Source organism: Sceloporus undulatus, chromosome 5 (genome assembly GCF_019175285.1).
Source record: "Sceloporus undulatus isolate JIND9_A2432 ecotype Alabama chromosome 5, SceUnd_v1.1, whole genome shotgun sequence".
Lineage (NCBI taxonomy): Eukaryota > Metazoa > Chordata > Lepidosauria > Squamata > Phrynosomatidae > Sceloporus > Sceloporus undulatus.
This window is the reverse complement of record NC_056526.1, coordinates 42,426,530-42,452,608: the sequence shown is the minus strand read 5'-3', so window position 1 is coordinate 42,452,608 and position 26,079 is coordinate 42,426,530. Positions and strand designations below refer to the sequence as shown.

General features: G+C 38.9%; 1 protein-coding gene across 7 annotated transcripts; it reads left to right on the top strand.

Annotated features, from left to right (window-relative positions):
- The first annotated feature begins 10 nt into the window (after positions 1-10).
- Positions 11-24,947, top strand: GAS2L3 (growth arrest specific 2 like 3). Of its 7 annotated transcripts, none has more exons than XM_042467374.1 (9): positions 11-149; positions 9,238-9,268; positions 9,704-9,872; positions 11,730-11,848; positions 14,120-14,261; positions 17,508-17,571; positions 18,553-18,691; positions 19,664-19,771; positions 20,255-24,945. In XM_042467374.1, the coding sequence occupies exons 2-9, from the start codon at positions 9,251-9,253 to the stop codon at positions 21,665-21,667; spliced, it is 2,172 nt and encodes a 723-aa protein (XP_042323308.1). In that variant the 5' UTR covers positions 11-149; positions 9,238-9,250; the 3' UTR covers positions 21,668-24,945. The 7 variants fall into 7 exon arrangements, with proteins under 7 accessions (XP_042323308.1, XP_042323309.1, XP_042323310.1 ...); XM_042467375.1 differs by having other exon boundaries at positions 52-92; positions 20,255-24,946; XM_042467376.1 differs by lacking the exon at positions 11-149 and adding an exon at positions 1,608-1,643 and having other exon boundaries at positions 20,255-24,946.
- Positions 24,948-26,079: the final 1,132 nt, after the last annotated feature.

Here is a 26,079-nt window from a genome sequence, read left to right as displayed (position 1 = left end):
GCCTTTCGAACTGGGAGGGCGGAGGCCCCGGGATGAATTGACTGAGAGGCGCTCTGGCGGCCCAGGACTCCTTCCCTCTGGGGCTGGCGGAGGTAAAGATGGACCGGGGAGACTGAGGCAGCGAAGGCGGTGAGGGGAGGCTTGGTCCCGTAAGTATCTCCCTGGCCTCCCTTTGGAGGCAGCGAGGAGACGGAATTGCCTCAGGAGCCGAATAGACCATCCCCATTATTTACCACGCTACTGTGCACTCTTCTAGTGCTGCCATCCTGCCTTTTTATTGCTCTGCCTGCCTCCTGTTGCATTCTGAGGCTTGTAGTCCATTGAGGCCTAAGAGCCCCTTGGCTGAGGGCTATAAAGGCCCCTCTGCAAACTACGAGTCCCACAATGCAACAGGGGGCACCTAGAGCAGTTAGGTAGAGTGGAATAGCAGCACTATCAGAGTGCAATGAGGCAACCTACTAAACCTAATACTACTACTAAACCTACTACTACTACTACTACTAAACCTGCTACTACTACTACTACTAAACCGACTAAACCTAAGGCTAAACCTAAGGCTCCAAAACACAATTGCAGAAAATAACCCAGTTTCAGACTGCTTTAGCTGCCCTGGGAATCATTGGATTTGTACTTTATTGTGGCAACAGAGCTCTCTCTCTGACATAGAAGGCTAAATGTTTCACAAACTACAGTTCCCAGAATTCCCTAGCATTGAGCCAAGGCAGTTAAAGCAGTTTCAAACTGGATTATTTTTATAGTGTGTTTGGGTCCCAAAGGTTGCATCCATATTATAGAAATGACCTTGTTTAATACCACTCTAATAGCAGTGGCTGCATGCTATGGAATTCTGGGATTTTTTTTGTAGGTTGACGCCGCTTTAAATGCCATAATTCAGTGCTGTGGAATCCTGGGTATTTTGGTTAATTGTGGCACCAGAGTGCTCTCTGACAGAGAAGGCTGAATGTCTCTCAAAATTACAAAATCCTAGGATTTCATAGCATGGTGCCATGGCATGGCTGCTAAAGCGGTGTCAAACTGGGTTATTTCTCCAGTGTGGATGCAGTCTAAGGCATCTCTCCTTTTAATTTAGGGGGACCAGAACCATTCTGGCCTTAGGCAGAGTTAAGGGCGCACTGGCCTCAGATTTGAGAAGCCATGGAAGGGCAGTTGCAGTATTTTTACTGCCAGGAATGGGAAGATGGCAGAATAAACTTGGATAGGTTTGAGGACTTAGTAGCTGGAGTAGAGACAAGTGGGTTGTGTGTGGCGTCTTGTGAGCGTCTTGAGTGTTGTGTCTCTTGTGTGTGTCTGAGGCAACAAATGGCTCAGATTGGCCCTGAAGAGTGTTTTCCTCAGTCTGCCACACTGTAGAAATAAAGCAATTTGACACCACTTTGACTGCCATGGCTCAGTGTTATGGAATTTCTGGGGTTTGTAGTTTTGTGAGACATTTAGACTTCTCTATCGGAGAGTTCTGGTGCTCCACCAAACTACAGATCCCATAATTCCATAGCACGGAGACATGGAAGTTAAAGTACTGTCAAACTGCTTTATTTCTGCAGTGTGGTGGCAGCCCCTGTTTTCCAAAGCATGGATTTTTGTGCTGGAGTGTTATCTTTTCCTTCCAATTCCTTTCCATTGTGGTGAGTGGGGGAAGAATGCTTTTTGCAATTACTTATGAGAAAACAATAATAATGCCTATTATTTGTTATTGTTACTAATATTATTATTATACTATTATTATTAACTTGAGTTGTTGTTTTTTCTTGTGTGCCTTCAAGTCATTATCAACTTATGGCGATCGTGGGGTTTTCCTGGCAAGATTTGTTTGGAGGAGGTTTACCAGCTCTTTCCTCTGAGGCTGAGAATATGTGACTTGCCCAAAATCATCCAGTGGTTTTCATGGCAGAGCTGGGAACCCTGGTTTCCAGATTCGTAGTCAACACTCAAACCATTATGCCACACTTTTGTTATACCCTAACTTTCCCCCAAAATTTTGATTCAAGATGATTACTAAGTATGAGGTAGGAAGCTTTTTAGGACTGCAGCACTACAAGGACGTCCTGTTTAGAAATATAAAATAGAAGCTGGGATGTACTAATATATTTTCAATTTTATGTTAAAGTAATGGAGAGCGGTCTCAAAGTAAGTGTCTAGGGTCAACTGTGACCTGAAGACTATGGTCCAAAATACACCAGCTCTCTAGCAGACGAGGCTAAATATCTCACAAAAGTACAGTTCCCAGGATTCCCTAACATTGAGCCAAAGCAGTTAAAGAGGTCTCAAACTGAATTATTTATCCAGTGTGTTTTGGACCTATGCTGCTGTGAAAATGTGCAGTATGGCCCTATTGAAGTTACTGTGACACTCTAATCTTTTATTCCTACTTTCTTTCTGGAGCAAGCCTTTGAGTGCACAGGTTCTGATTTGTTGTAGATTTCCCCAAACTGGCTGCTTATAGCTGTCAGACTAAAAGTCCCACCATCTCTAGCCATCATACTTGATAGCTATGACGGATGGATGGAGTTTGTTGTTGTTGTTGTGTGCCTTCAAGTCCCTTCCGGCTTCTGGCGTTCCTAAGGCGACCCTATCATGGGTTTTTCTTGGCAAGATTTCTTCAGAGGAGGTTTGTGATTGTCTTCCCCTGAGACTGAGAGCATGTGATTTGCCCAAAGTCACCCAGAGGGTTTCCGGGGCTGAGCCGGGATTCAAACTGTAGTCTCCAGAGTCCGAGTCCAAGACTCAAACCGCTACTCCACACTGGCTTTCTGGTAGGAGTTACCGTCCAACATTTCTGGAGGGTGGTAGGTTGAGGAAGGAGAAGTTGGAAAAGGTAAGAACTTGTTGCAGATGGTTTCTTGCAGGTTTTAGGAAAGCATGACATTTTTAATGAATATGAATTTGCATAGCAGATTGTAGGATAGTCAACTAATAACTCAGCCTGTATATGTGACACGTAATAATTTGAAGTTTCTCAAATTATCAATTGCAATTTTAGTTTGAGATCCAGATAAATCCTGATTGGGTGTTTCAAAACCAGTCTATATCTATGAGAATTTTACAGAAAATTTTCTACACAGCATGGAACATTTGCTAGTCATATGTACATATCATTTTTGAATCTTATTTCTCCATGAAGTCTACTAGTCACTACAAAAGGTACGTCCAGATTTACCGTATATACTTGTCTACAAGTCTAAAAGTTTATGCCCAAAAACTGACTCCAGAATCCTAGGTTGACTTATTTTCAGGTCAATGTGGTAATGTGATAGCAGCTCTTTCAGATTTCCCCATGGAGTTTCTTTCTGTCCTGAGCCAAGCGGATAGTCCTTGGTGATTGATTGACTGCTGTTGGTTTAACAGTCCCTCTCCCACCTGCATGCTTTGCTGTCTCAAAATACTGAAGCCTCATATTTATTGCTGCTTCCCTCTTGCCGCTTGCATACACACACTGAAGGAGCCTCCAAGTTTTACATTCGACCTATCCACAGGTCATGTCAAAATCCATAATTTTGGCCCCAAATATCTCATATACATGAGACTAACTTAGGCCCCATACAGACAGGCCAAAATAAAGCTGCTTCGGGTCACTTTGGAGATATGCTGTTTAAACATTACATGTGTCTTAAGAGTCCGGAAGCTGTGCCAGAGCTGTGCTCCAGTCCTTAGAACTGGAACGTGGCTTTGGCGCAGCTTCCGGACTCATAGGATGCATGCATTATTGAAACAGTATACCTCCAAAGTGACCCAAAGCAGCTTTATTTTGGCCTGTCTGTATGGGGCCTTGGAGTCAAGTATATACATTATCACTATAAGCACCATGTTTGAATACAGTGGCTTAATTTCCTGAATAATATAAACAGAATGGTATTTGATTTGGGTTTCAAGTAAGGATGTTTCCTTCAAGGAAGTCTCTTTGAAACCACTTGGATTTACTTCTGAGTAAATGTGTTTTACATCACCATTATCATCTAGGTTGCGGGGTCCTCTGTGAAAGCTGACAGGCAATATTGCTTCAGTACCGTGTTGTTAGTCTGATGCTGTTGTTAATCTGCTGTCCTATACAGACTGAGTATGTGAGTAAATCCCATTGAATTCAAAGAGGTTTATGGCTGAGTAGATACAGGGTTGCACGGTAAGATGTTTCATGAGAGACATCTAAGCAAACCCTAAATCTTAACTATGATTTTTCACCCAATTCCAAAACCTGTTGCATCAGCAAATGTGCATTTGGGATAAAGAATACAAAGAAGAACAGTACAAGCCAGAACAGGACATTAGCATTGTGAAGAGGTATGTCCAGGCAGATGTTTGGGATGTGTATTGTGTTCTGCTGATGGTTAAGAATAGTAGCAGGACAAAAATGCCTTCCAGCGTTGTCTGTGATGAAACACATTAAAGATCTTTTTATGCTCTAGGCGAGGGTGGATTCTGTAATTTAATTCTGAAGTATTGTTTAAACCAGTTTAAAAGAAAACATTGAAAGTTGCATTACTGGAAGAATTGGGTTTTCTCTTGTCCTATTGCTTGCTTACATGCATGGTCTCTAAATCAAGGCTTCCACATCGCAGCAGTGAAAACTACAGTTTCTGTGTAAACATGGTCGAAAGGATATGCAAGAGGTGTCTTCTTTCCTTCCTTCCTTGCAGAACTTTACTAAAGCCCCAAATCCGTAGGTAGTGGTAAATTAGCAAGTGAGAATCTCATGTTAGTTGTCCATTCTGTGTCTAGGAGCATAAGCTAGGCTATGACAAAACATGGAGTAAAAGAGCATATCAGATGGGAAATAAGTTTCAGACTGTGCCAACACTGTACTTTTCACAATTTTCAGACCATTATGACATGCCCTGACTCACTAATACACCAAATAGACATTTGCTACCAATGACTAAAAAAGAAGTTCTTTTATATAGTAAGTCAAATCTAAAATGGTGTCACATGGCACGAGCCTTTTGAACATCTTAAAACATGCTTGAAATAGAAATAGAGTGACCTCATTTCCTGTTTAAGTTCTGTTTAAGGAAATGATACATCCAGCTGATGATCCGGCTGAAAACTGGCCAGTTTTGGTTGAAAGAACTATCTCTGTCTAACTGTAGAATGGCCCAGAAAGATGCAAAAATATTGCTTCTAAATGAACTAAATTTAGTTCATAGGGTTGCCCCATTCTCTTTCATCATAAAAACTCAGAAGCACTGAAGATAGGGGTTTATAACTGGTATCCGTTATACCATCAAATAGGAAAGTTTAAAATTAGATTAAATTAATTCTGTGGTACCTTGAATCTGTTTGAGTTATCCAAAAACAAATACATTAGAACGTAAACAGATTATATTTGCTATCACTGGGGAGAAACATACAGTGCGCCCTTGCCTTATGCAGCGGATCTGTCCCATACTCCACCGCGTAAGGCAAATTCTTCATAAGATTGAGCCCCATTTATTTGAATGGGGTGCGTCCCCACGGCATGGAGCACTCCAAGGGCATGTGGCCCATTCATCATATTAGGGCTCGCCGTACATGTGACCTCAAGTCCGCATATGGTGAGCCCGCATATGGTGCAGGCGCGCTGTACTAAGGTATTGTATGTGACACTGTATTTGGTTTGCTGCTATAATTTCCTCATTGTAGTTGGGTCAATTCCTGTTCAGGTTTTCCCCTCAGCAGCAATGGGGATAGAAATGATAGAACATTGATAGAAATGGAGACTGCAGCCAGGAAATCGGAAGAAGATTAAGAATGGGAAGGACAGCTATGAAAGAACTAGAGAAGATCCTAAAATGCAAGGATATATACAACTGAGCACAAAAGTTAGAATCGTACAAGCCATTGTATTCCCTATTGCTATGTATGGATCTTAGATCTTACAGTTAAGAAGGAGGAAAATCAACACACTTAAGCCACGGAGAGGAACAAGCCATGATTTGAAGGATTGGGAAGGCCACACGTAAAATGTATCCTCAGTATGTAGGTCTATTAATGCTGAGAAGCAGGGATTCAACTTTTTTCATTTTTATTGGATTTAAAATTATAATTAGAAAGAAATTAACAAGAAAGCAAAAAGCAGGGATAAATACGAAGTGAATGTCGACTCTGCATATATATTCAAACAAAAATCCACCAAATAGTGGTACCTTTATTGGCCAACCAAAACAAACAATATACATGTTGTAAGCTTTCAAAGCTTCACTGGTTTCTTCATGAGGCAAACTATTAAAAACCGTAGAGGAGAAAAAATTATGTTAGTCATAGGCCTGCATTTTGCTGTTAATGTTCTCAGTTCAGATGGTATGGAGGGGTGTCTCTTGCAGGTTGGTATCTCCTCTTTTTGGCCGTGTAGTGACTGGGAGATTCTCAAAGTCCAAGCAATTTTAACATCCATTTGCAGCACAAGGAATACACTTCTTTTGCAAGCCAATATGTCTCCATCCTTGTGAAGCTACAGCTCCTTTGTTAGATGGAGAGCACTGAATTTCTTAAGAAGTCTTCATATGTTTGCATCAAGAAAATTTTAGGTGGTGTAGAGGTAAAACATGCAAATCCAGTAGAAGAAGAAAAATGTTTTACCTTTGTTGGAGGCGAAAACCTCAAAAAGAAAGGTCAGTCCACTGGCTCCTCTTTAGGGTTCCCCTGTTGTATATATATTATTTCCAAAACTACATTTCTTGCTTGTCAGATCTATATATGTTCATGTGTAATCAAAACAGTAATTTCTTTGGATAATTAAATAATAGAGTGTGAATGTTTATCTTGCCAGTCTAATGGTTTAGCGAAAGTTAAAGCATCTGTTGCTGGTGTTAACTGCCCTCAAATTAGCCTGACTCATGGTGGCCCTGTGGATGAGACATCACCAAGTCTCCCTACCCTCCACTGCTCTGCTTAGGTCCTGCAAATTGAGGCCCATGACATCCTTGATGGATTGCATCCATCTGGCATGGTCTTCTTCTCTTGCTGCTATCTTGTACATTCCCTAGCATTATTATCTTTTCTAATGGGCCATGCCTTCTCATGATATGGCCAGAATACATCAGTCTCAGTTTCGCCATCTTGGTTTCCAAAGAGAGTTCAGGGTTAATATTTTCAAAGACCTATTTGTTTGTCTTTTGGGCTGTCCATGGTATGCTCAGCACTCTTCTCCAGCAGCCCATCTCAAATGAAATTGTTTTCTTTCTGTTGGTTTTCATTGTCCAGCTCTCACATCTGTGTATGGTGATGGGGAATATAATGGCTTGGACTATTCTAACTTTAGTGCTGAGTTGTATATCTTTACATTTTTGTATCTTGTCTAGTTCTTTCATGGCTGCCCTTTCCATTTCTAGTCCTCTTCTTATTTATTAACTACAGTCTCCATGGTGGTCAATGTTTGATCCGAGGTATGGATATCTTGATTCCCTCATTATCTAGCTTGAATTTATGTAGATCTTCCATGGTCATTATTTTTGTTTATTTTTATGTTCAGTAGTATGCCTGCTTTTGCACTTGCTTCCTTGACCTTACTTAGTAATTGTTCCAAGTCTATGATTTTTCCAATAGTAGTATGGTAGTGTCATCTGCATATCTTAGATTGTTGACATTTCTTCCTCCTATTTTCACTCTTATTCCTTCTGAGTCCAAATCTGCTCTTTGTATAATATTTTCTGTGTACGTTGAACAAATAGGTTGATTCCTGCATGACCCCTTTGCCAACTGGGAACCATTCTATTTCTCCATATTCTGTCTAACAGTAGCCTTTTGTCCTGAATACAGATTTTTCATCTGCACTATCAAATGCAATGGCATTCCCATGTTTTTAAGAGTGTTCCATAGTTTTTCATGCAGTCAAAGGCTTTGCTGTAGACTATAAATCGCATGCTGATTTTCTTCTGTACCTAAAATAGCAGAAATTCAATTTCAATTTATCACAAACTTTATTAATATATTTAAATATACTTCTGTGGCAGATGTAATGTTCTCAAATAATCTCACTTTCATTCAGATGAATAGCTTTCTCTTCAACGATAAGCTTTGTGAAGCATGTGTGAAAAAATGAAGATAATGGACATTCTTCTAATACTTACTTTGTGAATCTTTCGCTTTGTTCAGATTCTGAACATATCCTCCAAATTAGACTGTCTTTTGTTCATATTGTGGCATTTGGCATTTAAGGCTCTTCTTCAATTGTGTGGAGCTCCTTATTTTAATGAGAGCAGCTTCTTTGCTAGCTGTTCTAGCCATATTTTCCTTTCTAAAAAAGTCAATGGAGCTTCTTACTTTGGCTTGTAATTTAGACAAAGGGCTTTTTATGCTAAAAGAAATTTATTCCCTTGGACCAACTTGTGAGAAGAATAATACATTCATTAGTATTTGCCTGTTTATATGCTGCCTTATTGTGTACTGTGGAGAAGAGAAATAGTATTAGGAAAAGGACATGTGTAACTAACAATCAGGGAACATGTTAAACCTTTCCTTATACTGAAGATGTAGGATTTTAGTACCCTTAATACAGAAAAGAGATTGCTGTTGCTGTTATTATTGAAAAACAGCTTTTTGGGAAGAGGAATTAAAATAAAAAAGACCTCTTTTGTAAACTATTTGAACAAAATGATAGCTATAAAATAGGATTTGCATTTCTAGCTCATGATTGTGGGGGAAAACAAGTAATGGTCTTTCTTTAGTGTTGCCATAAATTATTTCCAGGATCAAATTTCTGACAGCATTCTGGCTTATAAAACAAAACAAATCCATTCTAAATGGGTCCACTGTGTATGTTTAGCTTGTAGATAGACACTTACCTGGTAGCTTGTAATGACTAAGAAATGCTTTTAGTTAGTTGGGACAAAAAGACATTCCCAGGCTATCATATTCTTACTCTTCAGTGTGTTCCAGGATGTCAACAAAGCTAAGTATGTATTGGAAAGTATTCCATATGAACTTGTAAAGTCTGTGTATTGGGCAGGAGGGGAGAGAAATATGCCATTTTATGGCCCTTTTAATTAGTTTTCTGTATTCTCATTTGTTTGCACTTTTGACATCACATTTTGAAGCTTACACAGGACAAAATTATGACTAGAGCTGACAAGCTTAAAAAATTGCCTTGAGGCCTATAAACTGTAGGTTTCTGTCTAGTGTGCATGCTGAATGCTTTGACTATAAAAGATGGCATATCTATATTGTGTTTTCACACACCAGTTTTTAATGTGTAAACTTGTAGATGACTCCAATAAAAAAAGAAATTGTCTCTTGTTTTTTTTTTCCTAGGGAGATAACGGACATGCAGCACACTGTTCAGGTAGGCCAAATAAAAGTCTTTGAATTTTCTCTGCCTCATACATAAGTCTGGCAATGTGTTCTGAAGATGATAAATACATACATTGACTTAGTGTGCCACAATTATAAACATACATTTCACACATTCATAATGTGTGTGTTAATGAAAGCTCAAAGCTGCAATTTTCCAAAGGTGGGCCTGGAATCCAGAACCCATGATTATGGCAGCCTATACAGAAAAACAAACTCACTGACTAATCGGGAAGCTACTCTAAAATAATTGTGAATCAGTTGGGTAGCATGCAGTATAGTGATATGACTGACTTAAAACACTTTTCATCATTTTCAGAATGGGTTCATAATGGTTAGCAATAATGTTCAGTTATAACTTGCATCCTCATGAAGATATCAAGAGTGTGGTCAAGTAATCTCATTCTGTTGTTGGTATTCCTTATAGGTATGGTTTGGAGAAGATCTCCCTTTAAGTCCACGAAGTCCACTTACCCCAAGGCATGGACCTGGCTTAGCAGATGTTCTACTCTATGACCAGTGGATATCTGTCCGACATGAAGCAACTTTAGTTCCTATGCAGGAAGACCTTGCCATCTGGCTATCTGGCTTGTTGGGTAAAGCAGCCATATATATTTTTCTCTTTGAAAGAACCATCCCTCTAACTACCATTAACTAAAGTTCAGCATAATGAACAGAGTTCATACTAACATATACACTATTGTACAAAAAAACCCTGCAGGTGTTAGTTCCTGATCATTCCTGTTTTGTTTCCTTGTATCTTTTCTGTCTCTAAAGTATTAATGACTGCTAAGATCACAGTTTGGAAAGTTACTTTTTTGGAGTGGAGGGCCCAGAATCCCTAGCTAGCTTGGCTGTTGGAATAGTGATCCAAGAAAATAAATGTTCCATGCTTCAGCTAATAATACACAATAATGTATTTCTATTATTATTTTTTAAAATTAATCTTATGTACACAGTCTTTTTTTTAATCAGTGATTAGTCAGGCTAGTTTTTGGTCCCAAAGTTAATATCTAATTATCACTATTGTAATCAAAAACAGATTGCATTCTTAGAATCATAAGTTGGAAGTAGCCACATGGGCCATCAAGGCCAAACCCCCTACTTAGCGTAGGATCTCCTGCTAAAGTATCACCAGCAGGTAGCTGTCCAGCCTCTTTGTAAAGATGCCCAGAGAAGAAGATCTCACCACCTATGAAGGCAGTTGCTTCCATTGTTGAACTGCTCTTTCTGTCAAGAAGTTCCTTCTAATATTCAATTGAAATCTGCTGTCCTATAACTTCAGACCATTAGATCTTATCTTACCCTCTAGGGCAGCAGAGAAAAGGCCGGCTCCCTCCTCCCTGTGGCAACCCTTAGGTATTTCAAGAGTGTAGTCATATCACCCCTCAGTCTTCTCATCACCCAGCAGAACATGTCCTACTCCTCTAACTTTTCCTCATATGTTTTGTACTCCATACCTCTTATTATTCTTGTTGCCTTTCCCTGAACTTGTTTATGTCTTTCTTAAAACGAGGTGCCCGGAACTGAATGCAGTACTCCAGATAAGGCCTGCAGTGTAGAATATAGTCGGACTATTACTTCCTTCAGCTTGGAAATTATGCTTATACTAATGCAGGTTAAAATACCATTCATCTTCTTTGCTGCAACATCACATTGCTGGTTTATATTCAACTTACATTCAACAATGATCTAAAGGTCCTTTTCACATGTAGCACTGCTGAGCCATGTATCCTCCATATTATACCTGTCCATTTGGTTTTTGTGGCCAAAATGTAGAATTTTGCATTTGTCCCTACTATATTTCATTTTATTAATTTCTTCCCAATTTTCTTCCCAATTTTGAATTTGTTCTTGTATTCCAGTGTTAGTCCTCCCAGTTTTATATAATCTGCAGACTTGATACAGATTTCCTCCATCCTATCATCTAAGTCATTGATAAAAATGTTGAAGAGTAATAGCCCTAGGACAGAACCCTGAGGCATTCCACTCAAGACCTCCTTCCCATTTGAAGTGCAGCCCCTGATGATGCCTCTTTGAGCACAGTTTTGCAGCCAATTATAGATCTGTCTGACAGAGTTTCCATCTATTCCATATTTAATCAGTCCACTAATAAAAATCTAAACAAACTGAATAGTGTGAATGACATCTGTGAGACTTTATTTCTAACCTGTCAAGTGTGAAAAATGTATCACTGAGTTTTGGCCTCCCCGTGGTTCATTCAGCCCTATGCAAGTTCTTTCTGATTATCTGCACTGTTTGCAAAAAGTATTTGAAGTGAGCTGGGAGGGGAGTTTGAAGGACTGATTTGAATGGAGGAAAGACAGACAAAGAAAGGGTTGGGTCGGTTATGTCTTGGTGAATTTATGATGCAGCCATACTTATGCATGTCTGTATTGTCACTCTGAGTCTTTGTCTTTCCTATGCAAATGAAGAATGTGTCTCTTTTACAGGGGTAGAACTGACAGCAGAAGAACTGTTGGAAGATCTTGATAATGGTGTATTACTGTGCTTGTTGATTGGAGTCATTCAAAGTGCAGTTAAAAAAAGCTGTAACCCAAATGACTTAAGTGTAAGTGATGTGTTAATCATAATATTTTAAACGTAAAAGTTATATTACCTACAGATTAATGCCTGCCAATGTTCACACAGAGACAGCAATATGTGAACTGAATGTACTTTAAATTTAAATTTACAGCGCTTTATAAATAAAGGTTAATAATAATAATACTTGTTTAGCCTGCTAAACACAATTGTGACAACATCAGAAAGAGCCTTTGTGTTATCCACAATTAAGTATAACCAGCTGTATATGTTCATATTCCATTTCCATTGTGTGAGGCAGTTAAGTGAAAGCCTCAGAGCAGAGCTTTTTAAAATAATGACACATTGAAGGTGTTCATAACTGCAGTGGTAGGTACCACTGCTTAGTTAGAAATGGCTTTAGCATGTCATTATAATTCATTTTGAAAATAGCTTTCCAAAATCTACCTGAGAGTGTTACTAAGCAATAAATGGTGTCCCATTGTTCTTTGCATACGCACTGAGAGTGTCTTCCAGCACTGATGTTACTGTAGTTTTTATCTTTATTTGTTTATATTTATTGATTGAGTAGTTATAGTTATAGTGTGCCTTTCCTCCAGCAAGCTCAAGACAGCATACATAGCCCCTCTCCTTCTCCACTTGATTCAGACTGTGACAGTTTTACCCTGGCATTGCATGGCTTCCATCTATGTGGGGTGGTGAATCTGTTCCAGATTTTAGCTTTGAATTTTAAAGGAACTATCCAGTATGCTGAACATATCTCCCAAATAGATGTCAGCAGTTTGAATAGTTCCTTTAAAGTTTGAATTAAAACCTAGTGCTGATCTACTGCAGGTTGTTGTTGTTATAATATGTATTTATATCCCACCCTTTCCCCAAAATTGATTGAGAACTATTGGGCTCAACTTACCCCAGTTACAGTTCTTATTTTTAGATAATGCAGTTTGACTGCACTTTAACTGCCATAGCTCAATGCTATGAAATTCTGGGATTTGTGGTTTTGTGAGATATTTAGCCTTCTCTCTGAGATCTCTGGTACCACCAAAAAACTACAAACCCATGGATTCCATAGGAGGGAGCCATGGCAATTAAAGCAGTGTCAAACTGCATTATTTTTGGAGAGGGGCTATGTATGCAGATGCAGCCTGGTTGGAAAAGAGATAGCTGAAGGTCAGGTTACTAGTAAACAGTGCAGGACTATGTCAGAAAATAATGCCATAGAGCCTCCAACTGTTTGACCAGAGTTATTAAGAGACTGAGGCTGCAATTCTGTGCCCATTTACCTGGGAAGTAACTCCCAAATTTCCCCACCTGTGGAAAGTCTCTGTAGTCATGTGTTCGATTATGCTGTAGAAGTGTTGTTTTAGCAACGTGTGTGGTGGCTAGGATTGTACAACCAGTAGAAAGGGTGCAAGCAAGACCATCTGGTATATTCCCAGGAAAAAGAAAAGCTAATCTGGAAGGAGGTATGAAAAAAATCCACTGATCTTAATATTCTCAAATGTTATATGAACTGAAATTAATTGGAAATGCCAATGGGTCATATGTTAAGTCTCCTGACAAACTTGTACTACTTTTAGATTAGTGGAGCAGTGTTCTGTAGGTTCTGTATAACCTTAAGGCATGTTCTGGTTTTTCCATGTGATGTCCTGTTATTTCTTTTCTCAACTTTTGCTGGAACAATATTTTTTTGAACAGCCTTTCAAAGCATGTTTTCAGCATTGCAAGTAGCAAGTCATACAGTTATGGATTATACTCCAATTTGAGGGAAGCATTTCTGACAACCAAAGGCTAACCTCCACAAACATTGGAGCATGGTCTATTTATCCCTGTCTCAACTGAGTCCTTGGTATGGCCAGTCAAAACCACTTAAATCACTACTGTTACATGTATAGCAAAGAACAGTTTCTTTTGTAGTATTATCTATTTTGGAAAATATTTTGAAGGGCCTTTCATCTGATCAGAAGACAACTTCACACACCCCCAGTGGAAAACCCCCATTTAAAAAAAAAAAAGTAAATTGTAAGGGCATTTTGATGATGAAGTTGTGGTTGGTGGCTTTTATGTCACTCTTGTGGTGAATCTACTCCAGGTGTACTCCAGTTGTTGAAGAAAGTGCCTAGTCCTATCCTTGAAATAGACTCTACACCTTGGATAGCAACTATAAGTTCAAACTCAAATCTGGAGTGCATTCATTGCCCCACTAGCATCGGCGATCCTGACTGTCCCTGGTATAAGAATTTTGCAGATTTTCTAGTTGTTACAAATAAACTTTACTCTCCCATTTTCCTCTTCTCAGAATTTCCCTTTGAAAAAAGTCCCCTGTAAGAAAGATGCTCCTTCAGGATCCTTCTTTGCCAGAGATAACACAGCGAACTTTCTGAACTGGTGTAGATGCATTGGAGTGGATGAGACTTACCTCTTTGAATCTGAAGGCTTAGGTAATTATATTATTGCTGATGATATCACACAGCCAATTTGATAGTTCCTTGTTCTCAGGTTTACAATCTAAAAAGACATGACACAGAAGAGAAGGGAATGGCAGTGGGGAAGGGGATCTAATACAACAGATACTGCTGATTGTTTTCACACATACACATAGGCAATTAAGACTGAAGAATTTAAACACAAAATCCCAAAAAGGCTATGAATTTTTCATGAATTCTATTTTTAAAAGGTGAGAAATGGATTGCTAATTAAATAGACACTCCCACATATCCTCCTATCCTGAGGCCTTGTCATTCAACAACAAACCAACACAGAGATTAACATGTAAATCACTTCCAGCCAGGGGTTACACAATGTATATACCCCACTCACTTTCATGCCACCAACCTCTGAAGATGCCAGCCACAGTTGCAGGCAAAACGTCAGGAATAAATTATTTCAGAGCACAGCCATATCATCTGAAAAACCCACAAAAAGTATGGATGCCGGCCATGAAAGCCTTCGACTTCACAGTATTTGAATTGATTTATTCTTATGATTCCTTTGCAAAGCACATTTAATAAAACACATGGTGCACAACATTTTTAGGAAAGATGATGCTGAAGGAGGATAGTGTAACAACTTACATGTGCTAAGAGAATATACTAACGGAAAGAGAACCAGTATTTTTGTTTAGTCTTAGAACAAACTACTTCTTTGCATTTGTCATTTAGATCCCTTGCAGGATGCCCTGTAGCACAAGAAACAATGAGATGCCCTCTGGTGTTTTGGACTATGAATGACCATTGACTATGCTGGTTAGCACTTATAGGATATGTCGTTCAAAACATCTAGAAAATTCCAATCAGATTGGGGAAAGTTGTTATATTTATTTAAGTAATGTGTATGCAACCATTCTCCTAGCTTGTTACAAATGTTCTGTACACCTTTTTTCCTGGGTGAAAAATTCTATTTCTGGCTATAGCATGATGATGATGTGTGTTTGCATAAGAGGGGTCTATGTTCCTGATTCCGTTACTTTGATGAAAAGAAGGTGCTGCATTGGTGCAGGGTTTTTAAATTCTCTTCAAGAGATGTACATGTTTTACTGATTTGATCTACAGACTTTATAAAGTGACTTGCAAGAATCAGATGCATTTAATTTATCATTTCCTTCCCATTAAATGCCAGTGTACCTGGGCAAATAGGGCATCAGTGATTGCTATATTACAAAAAGTACTTATAACAGTGTATGCATGACTGCTGAATTACACAGCCAGATTCAGCACTCTTGTGTCTGCATTGATGATTTGTTGGTTATTTCTACACTGCAATAAAAACATGAGTCTTGGATTCTATCCCCCTGTATAGTTCCTTTTTAAATGGCTATGGAAATACAAATGGTCTAACGAATTCACAGTTATTCTCTTCAAAGAACTTCAACATTTCATCCCTTGCTGACTTCAATATAATTGTCTTGTTAATTAAAATTTTGACATTGTCTTATTTTAAATAAATGCACACTCATGTAAGTCCCAACCCTGAACAAGAAGTACTGCTTAAACTGTGCAATCCTTATGCTTGTTGAAACATGATACTTTACATATTTGGTTTGTATGTTTAAAAACAAACACACACCCAGGACTATATACTTGTGAAATGCTTAACACAAACTCCGATTTTGAACTTTAGTCAGCTTCTGACTGACAATTATTTGTATTTTATATTCAGTTTAATCTCACTATATTTAGAAGAAGCATATGTCTTCAATCCTAATTACATTTTTGTTATTATTTACTTGTTTTACTTTTTTATATAAATGAAATTTATGAAATTTAGACTTAGAATAAATTTCCCTTGGATTTAGTCACAAAACATGCACAATATTGTATCTTGTTTTAGATGTAGCTGAAAGTATTCAGAAGACTGCTGACTATATGGAGTTGCTGTCTTACAGTTGCTGGCATAAATGGATGCTTTGTATGTTCTTGGCAGTGAGCCTCAACAAAAGAGCTGAATTCCTCTCAGCTTTCAGTGCCCTTTTGCTAGCACTTTTGGCTGGAGGAGAGAAATAAGGAGGGCTTTGTGCTTGGGCATTGGATTCCCATGTGTGGGCACAGAGCTATGACTCCACACACAACTTATTTGCATCTGAACAATGCAAGTGCTTTAACAATGTTGTCCAGTGAATACTTGAATTTTGAACAACAGGACTGAAATTCCTGTGCAGTAATGAACTTGCTCTGAGTGACTGTGTGGAAAACACTGGCCTAAATTAGACGTTGACCCATATGCATTGAGGAAAGTGCTTCTGCACCCTGTGTCCCCTGCTTCATGATATGGGCTATGCACCTAAAATGGAATGTGTTTCATGCAGTCCTAGAGAAAGTCTTGACCATTGACCATGTGTGCAGGCTGTATTCAGACTTTATAAACTTGTAATTATATCTACGAATATTTTGAGACAAAGAGGAGGGCAGGAATGCTCTGACTCTGCTCTACTTGTGTGAACAGAGAGAGTTGCTTTTCACTCTACCTCCTTTTCATGTAAACATTTTTTCTCTTTCTACTTTAGAGTAGGAAAGAGTATAATAAAATACGTTCCATTAGGAAATGCCATTGAACGAAATGACGATCTGTTGCATATCTATACCACTGATCCCCCCCCCCCCCGGTTCTCTGGCACCAGGAATGGGAATAAGTCGCAAACTTCAGAGCAAATATGATTTTAATAAAGGTATCTCCATAAGGCTGGGGAACATCCGGTGATCCAGAACTTGTTGAAGAATAATTCCCATTGTCTCTGACCATTAATCATGCTGGTTGGACGGTAACAGGAGCTACCTTTCATTAGCCCTACAGGTTCCTTTCCTCTGTGTCCTAGAGATTTGAAGCAAAAGCACACAAAATTGGTGGAGTTTGCTTTTTCCTTTTTTTTTTTTTTTTTATTATTATTTTTTTTTTGACAAGTTTATGTGAACGCTGATAAATTTTCATGATGATGGGAGCTATCATATTATAACTTAGGGTTGGAGAATGTTCTGTTGCAAATGGGATTACACATAAAGAACAATGTGTGTCAGATCTTACTAGTACAGGGTTACATGTCTGTATGGGTGTTGCAGCGCTATGAAGCTTGGAAATTGTCTGCCATCCCAAATGCATTTAGCTTTGAAAAGCTCCACTGACCCAAAGCTATTGTTGTGTGTGTTGCCTCAAGTTAACACCTCTTTTTCTTATGTATTCTTATTTTCTTGCAGTTCTGCACAAAGATCCAAGACAAGTATATCTTTGTTTACTGGAAATTGGACGCATTGTCTCAAGGTGTGTATTCATTGCAGTCTTAGGCAGATGCTTTCAATATGTTGTGAACATTTAAAAGATTTTCTGAAATTTGCTTCAACAGAGTTGAGGTACGATCCTATAGTACAGTCATGAGTGGGCATCCTAGGAGCCATGGAATACAGAGCACCTCCCTGTCTCTGTGTAGACCTCTTTTTCAAATAGTGGTGGAAAGGTCTGCCACTGCTGTTGCTTTATGAGTCACCAATGCTTCCATTGAAGTTTAAATCACTAATGTGTCCATACACTGTGCCTTTGCCATACATGAGCACACTATATGCAGCTTCCTGCTTATGTGGAAGTTGCATGACAATCTAAACAATGGCGCACACATCCATGGCGCCACCGCCACGTGCATGTGCCCCATTGTTTCCTATGGGGCGCGAACATATGTGGATTTTCCCTTATGCGGGGGGGGGGGGTTGCAACAGATCTCCCCGCGTAAGGAGAGGGCCCACTGTATATAAAACTGTTTCTTAAAAAAGACCTGTACTGCTAGTGCAGAATTGATCTCCAAGGAATACTTGTTTGCACCTTTTCAAATTGTTTGACAAAAGATTTCTTGGGGAGCCAGCTTATGCTCCAAATAATTTATAGCACACTGTATTATCACATATCTGTGGATATGTGTGTGGCCATATACACACACACTCTTCTTAATTTAATGCAATACAGTGGTACCTCGGGTTACGAAATTAATTCGTTCCGCGGCTAATTTCGTAACCTGAAAAACCTTCGTAACCCGAATTGCCATAGGCGCTAATGGAGAAAAAGCCGCGGCTCTGCCGCGGCTCCATTTAAAACAGCGCCGGGGTTTTTTCGTAACCCGAAAAAACCTTCGTAAGCCGAAACAATAAATCCCTATGGGATTTTTTCGTATCCCGAAAAATTCGTAAGCTGGGTAATTCGTATCCCGAGGTACCACTGTATATTTTCTCTCTTCTCTCGATTTCTGTTCTACAGATATGGAGTCGAACCTCCTGTTTTAGTAAAACTGGAGAAGGAAATTGAATTGGAAGAAACCTTATTGATGTCCTCTGATCCTGTAGCTCCTGTTGTCACTCCCAAATCATGTTGTCAACATGAAGAACTGCATGAAGCAGTAAGTGTCATGTACACTTTGTCCTATTTAGTCTTATTGGAGAATGGGATCAAGGGGAACCTTGGAAACCTGACACTTGTTGTGAATTATTGTCCAAACCAGTCCATTTGCTGCTCTAGTCATAATCAATATTAGTTAGGGATATGAAACCTTACCTATTTTATTGTTGCCTACAAGAACAAAATTATAAGAGTTTTTGTGCAGTTTTCAACCCTTTTTTATAATTTGGTATTTTTTCATGAAAAATGTGCTTACCTCAAAAACATTACAATATTATTATATTGAGAATCTTGTAAATGGGTATTTAGCTTGTTATATTTGCTTTAGATTTCCTTTATCAAGCAAGATTCTGAAGTAGATGTCCTACAAAACTACTTGATTCTATGACTTTTAGATGTGGTTGGCATTTTTGATGGAAGAATGTTAATAAAAGATAGCTTAGTTATTTTGTTCAGTTTCCTGAAACTTCTAAAATCAGTTTTGTTTTATATTAGTATTTTATCATAGTTTCCCAAAATGGTATAGTCCACAGCCTTAATCTTCAGCCAGGCTTCAGACATAGATTTTAGAGCCCAACTGAACTAAATGTAAAACTCCTTGATTTCAATAAAATTTAACCAGTTGAAGTATATGCTTAGGATTGCAGCATAACATGGCAGTCTTATGACTGTTTACTCAAGGCAAGGGAAATTAGATCACAATACAGGAAGAAAAAAATGCATGCTGTTGTAAATATAAATCACAGTGGAAATTACTAAAGTGTTCTTTATTTCCTCTATACTTATATGAGTGTATTAACTGCTTGAGAGTTTTGAGGAAGAAGAAAGAGATTGTTATATTGAAATGGGTATCATTTTGGATTTCTATGATACAGTTTTTCTTTTTGGCATTCTGTGATAAAAAAATAAGTTTATATTTAATTTGTCTTTTAAAAATCTTGAAAAAGTTAACATGCAATCCTTATAACTATAGGTTAAACACATTGCTGAAGATCCTCCTTGCAGCTGCTCTCATAGGTTTTCAATTGAATATTTATCTGAAGGACGTTATAGGTTAGGAGACAAGATACTCTTCATACGAGTAAGTGCAATTTCTCAAAATGTTTTTGATCTGACCCTTATCACTGGTGATATTGTTCAGCCTGAACATAATCTCATCCCCATATATGTTGATGCTGTGCCACTAAGACATTAATCAACCTGGTGATTATATCTTCCCAGGCTTATCACCTGTTTGGAAGAATGTCCCTTTCTCAGTAATGCCAGGGCAGTAATTCTGTCAACCTGCTGTTGTAGAGGTTTGCATCTTAACAAACCTGATCTTCTCTTGGTCTCCTCTTATAAAGTGGTTGGTTTTTGTTTTGTTTTGTTTTGTTTTGTTTTGTTTTTTGGATGTATAATTTCTGGGAAGAGCAGATAAAGAGTAATGCTCAACGTGTCTCACTCCAAAGAAGGAAAAGGCATTAAAGGCAATCAGATATGCATTAAATGCTTACTGTAGGAAAGTATACCACATTCTAACCAGATATTCTGCCCCTGTTCTTTTTTTCTTCTCTACGCCTAGATGTTACATGGCAAGCATGTGATGGTACGTGTTGGTGGGGGCTGGGATACCCTTCAGGGCTTTTTGCTCAAGTATGATCCTTGCCGAGTGCTGCAGTTCGCAACTTTAGAGCAAAAAATCTTGGCATTTCAAAAAGGTGCATCCAGTGAGACAGTTCCTGATTCATCTTCTAGAACTCCCCAGCCTCCAGTCATGAACCCCATGTCTGCTGTTGATACATATCGGAAACAAAATTCAAAGCCTTCTACTCCATCTTCAGCTCGTGTAGCTAATAGGAAGCAGGCAGTAACAAAGTCCATACAATCACCTGCACTTTCTTCCCCCAAAGCAACAATGCAAACACCTTCTAGAAGCCAGTGTGCTTCTGGCCAACTGAAGTTGAAAAGTTCCTCAGTGAATAATGCATGTCCATCTTCCAAATCCTCAACTGCTGCTTCAAAAAAATTAGCACCTCCTTCTCATCAATTATTGCCCATGTCCAAATCTGTACAACCTGTGAATAAAGGTTCTGCACCACCCTTACATAGAACTGCTGTAACATCTTCAGAATATCTTCAGAAACATATCTTGTCACCAGTCCAACTTACACGTCCCCAATATTCTTCAGTCATGTTGCATCCTGCCCCTTCTTGTTCAACAAATAAGCTTTTTGAGTTGCCTGGGACAAAAAAAAGGGTGGCCTCTGAAGAGATGCTTGATTCTCCAAAGAGCAGTGCACAGCTCAGTGCCACAGCCAAATCTAAACCTCTTTCAAAAACCTCAGCTAAGTCTACACGGCCAACTAACAGAACTCCTTGTGGTTCTAAACCAACATGTTCTCAACAGTCTTTTGCAACATCAGCAAAAACAGTTTCCAAAACTACTACTTCCCAAATGTTATCAGCACAGTTTTGCTCAGCCAGAGGCACACCAGAAACTAAACAGGCCAAAAATATCAAAACTGCAGCTGTTGGCAAACAGTTGGGTTCTACCTCCTCGCTTATAGCAGGTAAATCAACACAACTGGCATCTGCATTAGGATCAAGGAATAAAAACACATCTCCATCTGCTATCAATCATTCCTCAAGCAAGAATTTACAGGCCCAAACCAGCAGAGCAAAACCTCTGGTGGGATCCAGTGTGTCCAAACATTCTGAGCGTACTCCATTATCTGTTGTACGTCTTCCCCAAAAATCTACTATAGCCGAGACCAGAAAAAAGACAATGCAAGCTGCCACCAAAAGTCAACCTCCAACTAAAGCCGCCCGGAAGAATGATAAAAACTTTGATCTGGCTGCTAAGAAACCTCTTTTAAAAGTAAAGGCTGATACTGTCAATACTAATGGAATGCCTGTTGGATTAAAGGATCCCACATTGAAGAAGAAAGATGACAACTATTTTGTTATGTCTGGAAATAAGAAGCTTAGAAAATAAAACAAGAGGTTACCTGGTGATTTCCAATAGTTGACTTCATTTAAGAGAAAGCTAACATTAAATAATGACATTGCAAATGAAATGCCTTTAAACAATACAATTTGATATGTTCTGATAGTCATTTAAAAACACTTCCCCAGAATGCAGTAATATATTGATAAGTTTCAGGTTTTGGGGTACTTTCCCATATTTATCTGAGATGATAAAGTCTTCATAAAATGTTTGTTCATATTTCACATCGCAAATATTCCTGAATGAATCACATGAGCGAGATTATATTTTCTATACTGGGAGGAAAGCTAAGTATTAGTTCTCCATACTGTATTAGCAATTGATGCTTGGGAGACATATTTATTATGAAATATTAGCAGAGCTTTGAAAAGTGAATTGTTTGGACTACAGCTTGGAAAACATCTTAGCCTGAATGGCCATGATCACTTGGAAATTCTGGAAGTTATACGTAGTCCAAAATTAGCTTTTCCAAGCTCTCTGCAAATGAAATGCTCACATATATCGATTCAGTTTCCCCCCCACCCCAGTGGGTATGGGAATGGCCTTAGTGTTGTTGTTTAAATACCATTGTCAATAGGGATAGCTTTGGATAACTTATTTATTGGTAACTAATTAAAATTATTTATCAAATATTTCTAAATGGCAGAGATATGTTATATTAACAGAGCGATCAGCCTGTGAGTGCCCCTCAGCAGAGATTGCTGATTGGCTTTAGCATTTTTTAATGTCTACATATCCACTGAGCTTTCAGTGAAACCAAGTCAATAGCAACACTACAGATCTTGGCCTTAAGCATTGTCACCTTTGTGCCTTAGCCCAAGATGTGGCCTGTCAGTTATATTGCAAGATGTGTGTTGTTAATCTCAGCTATGTACAGGCCTGTGATGATATGAGTTGGATTTAAGCAAACAAAACTATGATATGATTTAATAATTTAGATCATATAATTTCATGTGTGCTGATACTGTGTAACTCTTCATATTGGCCTTTCTGGAATGAATAGAAGTTGTACAACACTGTAGACTGGTGGATTGCCTATGTAAAATGCACTACCTAAACCTTCCTGCAGGAGAAGAATACAATATAGAATTCTAGAAAATATGCTTAGGTCTGCAGTGTGAGAGCAGCCTTCAGATAATATGATTTATATTTGTCAGCACAATTGAAATGCCTTTCAAATAAGCTGCCTATGTGATTATTATCTTAATATCACGTGTTACCTCATTGCTAACTCTATAATAAATTCTTTGTTGCATCAATGCTTTCACTTGCATCACATGCTCTTGTAATATAACTTTGGAAGGAAAACAACTGTTCTAAATATCTGCACATCAAATTGTGCACTCTCAAGCTAGGGTGCTTAAAATTGCATGTGTATGTTTGTATAAACTTGTACTTGTTAAAGCAGTATTTCAGGCAATATGTATATTTAAAATGTTTGCCGTACCTCCTTCATAATTAATGTTTATGTGGGAGTCAAAAACTGCACTGTCAAGTATTGGGGATGGAGTTTCACTCTTTTGCAAAAGATCTGTATGTTAGTATCAAACTGTAGCTTGAATATACATTGCAGATGAAGTTGAAATTAATCCTCAATGAATGGAACTTTTGCATAAAACAAAAATCACAAGTTGGTGTTAGTTACTGTTGACTAAAGCTGAAATAAATAGTCAAGCACATATCTCAAACCTGGTTTAGTTGCTCTTTAAAAGATGATAATGGCTGACTGGTTGAAGCTGGATACGGGTAACAGTTTACATTAATATGTATTCCATATTGCATGGAAAACATCACAGTGAGGATAAATGGTATGCAGCACCAGGTGATTCCATCTGGTAATCAGGTAATCATACACAGTTTATGTACAGGGTTCTTCCTTCAGTATGAAAACCTACTGATATGTACAGATTCCCTTAGTTGAATCAGGTGGGCTAGTTTAATGAGATTATAGCCCTCTGCATACTTATCTGGGAATAAGCCTCAGTGAATTCAGTGTCACTTACTTCTGAGTACTGTAAGTCATGGGTACAACATTTATAAATGGGGCAAGAATTGGGATGCAGAGGCATGGTTGTGCCTGGAACTAATTTTCTTTAACATGTACAGTAACAAGGTATTCTCATGTGTCTTAACCACTGTTGTTGTGTTCCTTCAAGTCATTTCTGATTTATGGTGACCCGAAGGCAAATCTATCTTGGGGTTTCCTTGGCAGAATTTGTTCATAGGGGGTTTGCCTTTTAGTTCCTCTCAGGCAGAGAGAGTATGACTTGCCCAAGGTCACCCAGTGGGTTAACATGGCCAAGCAGTGACTTGAACTCTTGTCTCCCACCATCCTAGTTAAACCACCACATCACACCGGCTCTCACTGTATCACTGTGGTGGTGACATAAACATCCATTTCTGTACTTCAGGATTGATTTACAGATTTAAAATACATCACCATATTCTGTGGCAAATGGAACAGACAGCTATTCAGCAGAGTATTATTGTCATGGGTTTCTTAATTAAGGCTTGAGTCCAGAAGTCTTCACAGTTACCTAACAGCAAAAATTAAGTACAGGGGTACAGACCTGAGCTTGACTCCACCACCGTCCCATGTCTAGGTGGGAATCACATGGATTTCCAAGTATTGCTGTGTTGCAACTCCCTGCATGCCTCACCATGTACAATGCATGCTAAGGAAACTAAACTGGGTGTTGCCATTCAGCAACCTCTGGAGGGCCACATGATGGCCAACCCTGGACTAAATGAGTCTTCTTGGTTATTTTTGTAAAGATGTCAGAATCCACTAGCGCAGAATGGGATTTAAATTTGCTTTATACAGTGTTGTGGTTATGCTGCAGCATTTGAGAATTACAACCATGATCCAAAAGAGCAGCTCAGTGCCTGAAGCTGGGGTTTACCTGTTCTGAGTGACTGCAGCATTAAGCTTGTGTGGGTATGCTCATGAAGCTTTGGCCCAGTACATACCTTCCTAGATGTCTGGAGCATTGTCGTTGTTTTTTCCTCCACAGGGAAGCCGCATCCGCCAAACCACGAAGGAAAAAGAACCTGCAAAAAGTGGGTTCTTTTAAAGCTGCAGGGGTGGCTTTAAAAGTTAAGTGCAGGGGACCGTGCGGTTGCTGCGCAGTCCCTTAATCCTAGTACAGCGCCAGCACAGCATGCTAATGCCATGTGTACCGCGCCTTTGTTTGAAAGGGAGCAGGTTTTATCTATGCAGGTTTTGATGTGGGAGGTCTCTCCTAAATTGTCTTCTGCATTCACTTCGAAAATGTCTGCCATAATAAATTTGTCAGTTTTTAAAGTTTGCAAGACTTGTGTTTTCATTCAAGGAAGTAATTTATTACAATGTATTTTCTACATTTTTAGCCTTCTTTTCTTCCAAGAGTGCAGTTTAGCTACATGCTATACTAATCTGCCCCCCTCCATGTTATTCGTACAACAATCCTGTATGTATAAAAAGAGGAAAATGGTGACGGGCCCATGAAACCAGGCAATTCTCATGGTTGAGTGGGAATTTTAAGCTGGATCCCCTGATCTGAATGTAATCAATACCCCCACACTGATGCTTGTAGTGCAGCTTGGATGCCTGCATATCCCTCTGTGTGGATATTGTTTCTTGTCCCAAAAGACAATGAAGACATCCACGTGTAGCAGGGTTGTTTGTCTGCAGTAGCGTACTTCTCTGCCTCATCCCTGGCATCTGAATTAGGACTGCATTTGTTTAGTTACATTCTTTGATAATACATATACATATCAAGCTGTTGATAGTGGGTACCAACATTGCAAAGTACTGGAGATGTAAGTAAGGAAGATGTCACTTAAAGATCTTAAAGAAAATAATACTGTACATTTAAAAACCAGAGGTCTATCCCAGTAAATTATAATATGTGCAAACAATGCTCATGCATGCATACACATTTGAAATATATTCTTGACAACAACATAACTGAAGGGTGGGGGGGTCCAATCAGAACCATGTGCAATGACAATCGTTGCATGCCTTCACGTTGTTTCTGACTTATGAAAACCCTTATCATGGGGTTTTCTTGGCAAGTTTCTTCAGAGGGGTTTTACCATTACCATCCTCTGAGGCTGAGAGTGTGTGACTTGCCCAGGGTCACATGGGGTTTTCGCAGCTAAATGAAGACTTGAACCCTGGTCTCCAGAGTCATAGTCTAACACACAAATCACTACACCATGATGACTCTCACAGCTGCCTTGCAAACCATTTAAACCTGTTTTGGATTTCAGCTCCAGTTATGACAACAATTGGACACTTGATCACTTCATAACTGAAATCATGTTTTGAAATTAGTATGTAATTGCATTACCATCCATTTTTGTGAATATAATTTTCTGTTCCAATTGAACATATGTATCCTTTTTTCTGTGTTAAA